At 48.5% G+C, this 4902-nt stretch overlaps 1 protein-coding gene across 1 annotated transcript in view; it reads right to left on the minus strand.

The window, feature by feature from the left end:
* The window catches only part of ADAMTS1 (ADAM metallopeptidase with thrombospondin type 1 motif, 1), a 24904-nt gene that overhangs the window by 2769 nt on the left and 17233 nt on the right, over positions 1–4902 (minus strand). The window contains exons 6-13 of the mRNA XM_009327898.1: positions 4356–4695; positions 3781–3913; positions 3180–3347; positions 2592–2878; positions 2160–2346; positions 1882–2057; positions 823–998; positions 4–452 (exon numbers count right to left, since the gene is read on the minus strand). Coding sequence (XP_009326173.1) covers positions 4–452; positions 823–998; positions 1882–2057; positions 2160–2346; positions 2592–2878; positions 3180–3347; positions 3781–3913; positions 4356–4695 — 1916 coding nt within the window. The remainder of the gene's footprint in view (positions 1–3; positions 453–822; positions 999–1881; positions 2058–2159; positions 2347–2591; positions 2879–3179; positions 3348–3780; positions 3914–4355; positions 4696–4902) is intronic.

Below are 4902 nucleotides of genomic sequence, written 5' to 3' on the forward strand. Positions count from 1 at the left end.
AGCCGCACGACTTGGAGCACTCGCCCCACTCCTCGATGACCCACTCGGAGGAGATGATCTCCCTGATGGCGTTGAAGGACTCTTTCTTTCTACTGGGCGCCTTCTCCAACCCAGGCTGCGGGGGCTTCTTCACGAAATAGGTGAACTTGATCTTGGGCTGCGGCAGGTCCCCCACTGTGAGAACCTGGATGGTCAGAGGCTCCTTCAGAGGGCTGAAACTGCGGATCCTCTCCAGGGCGGCGGAGGAGCCGCTGTACCTCAGCACGCTGCCCTTGTAGGTGATGTCCTGCTCCAGCGTCGACAGGGTGTAATCGCCATTGAGGACGTAGGTGCCATCTGCGGCTTTGATGGCGAGGAAGCTGCCGTCGTGCCTCGCGCCCCTGTGGTTTCGCTGCTTCACCTCGATGTTCGTCGCCCCGGCTGGAATGGTGACGACGTCGTGGTAGCCGGGTCTGCCCAAGAGAAAAGAGAAAGCATGAGTCTTCCGACCCTGCAAAAGGGAAGCAGCTGCCCAGCACAAGACTGAATTTTATTTGAAGCCAAAGCGTTAAACTCATGAGCCGCCGACCTAACTGCATTAATGGACTGAGGGATTTGCAAAGTCACATGCCACGTTATTGCTACGGCAGAGGCGTGCCCATGTGGAAGGGGCTTCCTTTCGCTGGGATCTCACTGTAAGTTATCTTCAGTCAGATGGCTCTGACAGATCAGATCTCAGTTCCAACAATAAACTGGGGCAACACCTCACTGACGTGGAAACCCAAAGCTTACACCCACAAGACATTCACCAGAACAAAATAATAGCAGCAGTTATACACTCACTTTGCTCTAACAAGCGTGCCAGACACTTTCTTGCAAGTGGATCCATTGCCACCGCAGATACCGCATTTGTCAAACTTCTTATTGGATCCTATCATACGGTCGCAGCCAGCCTTTACGCACTGTCCCTGGACGCAGACAGAGGTGGAATCGGGGCTACACGGGGTACCATCCACAACCTTTGCAGGAAAGAAGCGGTAAGGCGTTTGATTAGAAGATGCACGCTGCTTTGAAATTGTGTAATACAGACACATACAAAATATGGACAGGTGGAAGACCCGCAGCACCTGTATTTTCAAGGCTTTTGAAACCAAAAACCAAAGCAGCCCACAGATAGTTGGAGGTATGTAGTGCTACTTCATCTCACTTGCAAAAATGATGCCATGGTGGCAGGAGAAAACAACCGATTTCATTTTCTATTAACACCCCCATCAAACCCCTCCACCCACAAAACTGTTTTACTCATTTCATATAAAGAAAGAATGTTGTTTTCTAATGTCACTACAAGGTAGTCGTGTCCTTGAAGTACAGGACCAAAGTTGCTTTCAGTGGCGTTCAATGTATCTTTTATTTCTAGGAGTACTGCTCTACAAAAAACATCTGTGTCATCGCCCTGGTAGTTATTGGCTCTCAACTTCTTATGACAGTGAGTTCAAGTAGCTACGCAAGAGGAACAGTTTTCCTTCTGTTTATTTTAAGCTGTCAGCGTATCAGTAACTGGTATGAGAAAGCACCAATGTTTTGGCAAAGAGCCCCCACAGTTTTCCAAACATATCTCAGTGTAATCAAACTGGTGGAAGGAGAGGAAAGGAAACTAGGGTGGAGTGGGTAGAAGAGGCGGTACGTGTGAAATAACTGGAAGGACTGTGCCAGAATATTTAAAGCATGCTTCCACCGATCAGGCTGTACATGTAGGAAGAGGAGAAGGAAGAATCTAGCTTAAATACGAGGAAGATGTAATTTCAGATTTCTACACTCCTTGACTCTTAACTTCACATAGAGAGTTAGAGGAAATAAAAATCATATTCACGATTAGATGGAAGAGGTATAGTTTTGAAATACCTTTGGCTGTAAAACAAAGAAGTATCCTGTTCCTTTTGCTCGGCAGACCAGCTTGCATCTGTCTTTTGGAGAGACACCGGCAAACTTGGGTGTCCACTCCACTGCAGGTCCGCTTCCAAAGGGAGACTTGGAAAACTCATTGTGCTTTTCACATTGTTCCTCCCTAAAGGTTTTGCCTGCAGACAGAGGAAAGACAGGTGGACATTAGATCATCTTCTGTACATGCTCCTCCTCCACAAGATACCCTTCCTCCGCCTCAAAAATGGGAAAAAGATTACCATCGTTGTCCGGACAGTCCTCGATGTTACATGATCTGTATTGCACCCGCTTCCCTTCACAGTATTTCCCCCCGTTCCTCGGGACGGGGTTGTCGCACTCCCTGAAGGAGTACTGCACTCCGCCGCCGCAGGTCCGGGAGCACTCTCCCCATGCCCCCCAGGACCCCCAGCTCCCATGCACCGGCGTCTGGAATGACAAGCAAAAGCAGAACAAAAAAGTTAATACAGTAAAAGCAAAGCAAAACCAAACCACAAAAACCACAACCGTGCTCATTTTTACCTAAGCCACTTGTAAAAAAAAAGCTCCAGGTTTGTTTTATTAGCTATCTGCTGCCATTTATTCAAGCCCTTTTAACTGATCGCTCCCACTGAAGCATTATTTGTGCTACCCTGCAACCCAGGATATATTCTGATTTCTTTTTTAATACTTACATCATAATGCTTCTTCTCAGTTTTATTCACACACTTGCCATTCATGCACCACTTCCCTTCCCCACAACTGGTGCCGTCTGCCCAAGGGAAGTGTTTGGTTTGGCACACGAGCAGTCCTCCAGAAGTGCCAGTACACCACAGCGTCGTACACGTACTGGCTGCATCGGGGCAGTGCTTGGACTCATCTCCAAATGTAAACTGGCACTGTCTGTTGGCGTCGTACAACGTGCCAGGCAAGTCAGAAGGAAGCTGGATTGGTTTGTGGGGCTTGTCCAACAAACACTCACCTGAAAAGGAAGAAAAAAGAAAAAAAAAAAAAAAAGCAGACGATGCTGTCAGTGAGTTCGGTTTCCAAAGGGAAAAATGTATTTCCATCTCTGGAACTGCATTTGCTTTGTAACATAAGTCTTTGAGCCAATTTGTGCCACCATTTTTGTAGAACTAAGGGTCTTCTAAATTCATTTGCAGGACGTAAAAGGTTAATCCTACGCTGTAGCAGAAAGCACTCTGTTAAGAAAGAAAAAAAAAGCAAAGCAGCACAACACAAGAGCTTAAATGCCACATGAATGGAAAGCTTAATAATCTTACCATGACCGTTATCCAAAAACGTTGTAATCATGTAGGCACTGCATGGAGACCAAGGCTGGCTGCGATCCAGATTGGAAAGCATAGATGCCATCATGTGGAAATCCCGGCTTATGCCATTAATACCAGCACACTGCTTTGCATCGTCATGAGGCATGTTAAACACGTGGCCTTAAAAAAAACAAAGAAGGAAAGCGTGTGATTTTAGAAAGTCTGTCCTGTGCATTACCAATACTATATTAAATACTACTCTAGAGCTGCTCATAGCCTGGTCTTTAAGTAATAGCCTGAATCTGAGTACTGCCAAGCTTTAAGCAGATGGCACTGCATCTTCGCCCCCCTCACAGGCTTCTCACATGCTTTTTTTCTGCAACCGGTCAAGTACACAGCTCTCGCAGACAATGCCGTGCAGACCGGACTTGCTTTCCACGGTTCAACCCTGCTACATGGCAAAGCTTTGCCTCCTCCCGACTGCACCGGGGAGCGCAGGGTGCTCCGTGCCCCGCAGGGCGGGCCTGCGGTGCCGTCTGGGCAGCTCTTTGCTTTACGGCATTGAGCTGGCTTCAGTTAATCACGTGAAATCGCCTTGCAAAGTTTCAAGTACCTAGTTCGTGGGCTGTTGTAAAGGCAGCCTGTAAACCATCGTCTTCTATGATAGAGCAACTGCGGTTTAGATCACAAACTGTTCCCACATCAGCCATCCCAAGAGTATCACATGTCTTGGCACCGCAGAGGTCCTGTAAAAAAAGGCAGTTTCATTATTAATCAGATCAGAGACTTAACCTTGGCAAGAAACATCCAGCCCTGGCAGTTTGCCTTTACTTATGGAAAGAGCATAAATACTCAGCACTTCAATGGGTATGATGGCAAAAATCTGTCTTTGGAACATACGCAAGGGTTACACGTAGAAATAAAACGCGTAATTTCCATACTAAATCTGCTAAAAATACACGAGGCAGAAATACCTTGCACATGCTGTGAGTTTCACCTGAGACGGCGCAAACAGCAAAATAAACGACTAACTAAAAAGCAGTTCATTTCATTTTTAGCCTACTTTGCTGAAGCTGTGATGATGCAAGACCGCCTCTGAACACTTTTTCGGAGGTCTCCTGGCAGAGGGGGTCTCCGGGGGTAGGGAGCAATGGGCGTGGGGATGGATTTGACCTCTGCGTCCCTCACCTGCCTGGTGAAGAGGATTGCCGTGTCGTAGTGTTCGGCGTGCCGGTCACTGGGCGGGTTGTGCTGCTTCTGCCAGCTGCAGAAGTTTCTCAAAGTCAGGGCTGCGTTGGAAGAGATATCGGGTCCCTTCCGCTCCTCGTAAATGACCATGATTTTCACCACCACGAGGCTGATGGAGTTGCGGATGCTGGGGTGCTTGTACAGCTTGGCTGCCACGGAGAACAGCGTCAGGAGATAGTGCTTCAGCCCGCTGCCGTGGAACTCGGCCATGGACTGGTCGGCTACCAGCATGGTCTCCACATAGCGGGGGCTGGACACGAACCTTTTCTTCCTTCTGCTTCTCGTTTCTACATTAAAAAGAGAGAGGGAGAGGGAGGGAAAGCGCAGGTTAGCGCAACAAGAGAAACACCGCTGCAAGAGACCACCGCAAGGAACCCCAAACCCACCGATACTCAAGATTTGCACCTAAGGGATGCACCCCACGGCGCCGCGCCTGGCTCCCGCCCCCAAACTTCGGCCGCCCCCGCTGAATAACCCCCGCGTCGCC

Source organism: Pygoscelis adeliae, unplaced genomic scaffold, assembly GCF_000699105.1.
Source record: "Pygoscelis adeliae isolate BGI_AS28 unplaced genomic scaffold, ASM69910v1 Scaffold14, whole genome shotgun sequence".
NCBI classification, from domain to species: Eukaryota; Metazoa; Chordata; class Aves; order Sphenisciformes; family Spheniscidae; genus Pygoscelis; species Pygoscelis adeliae.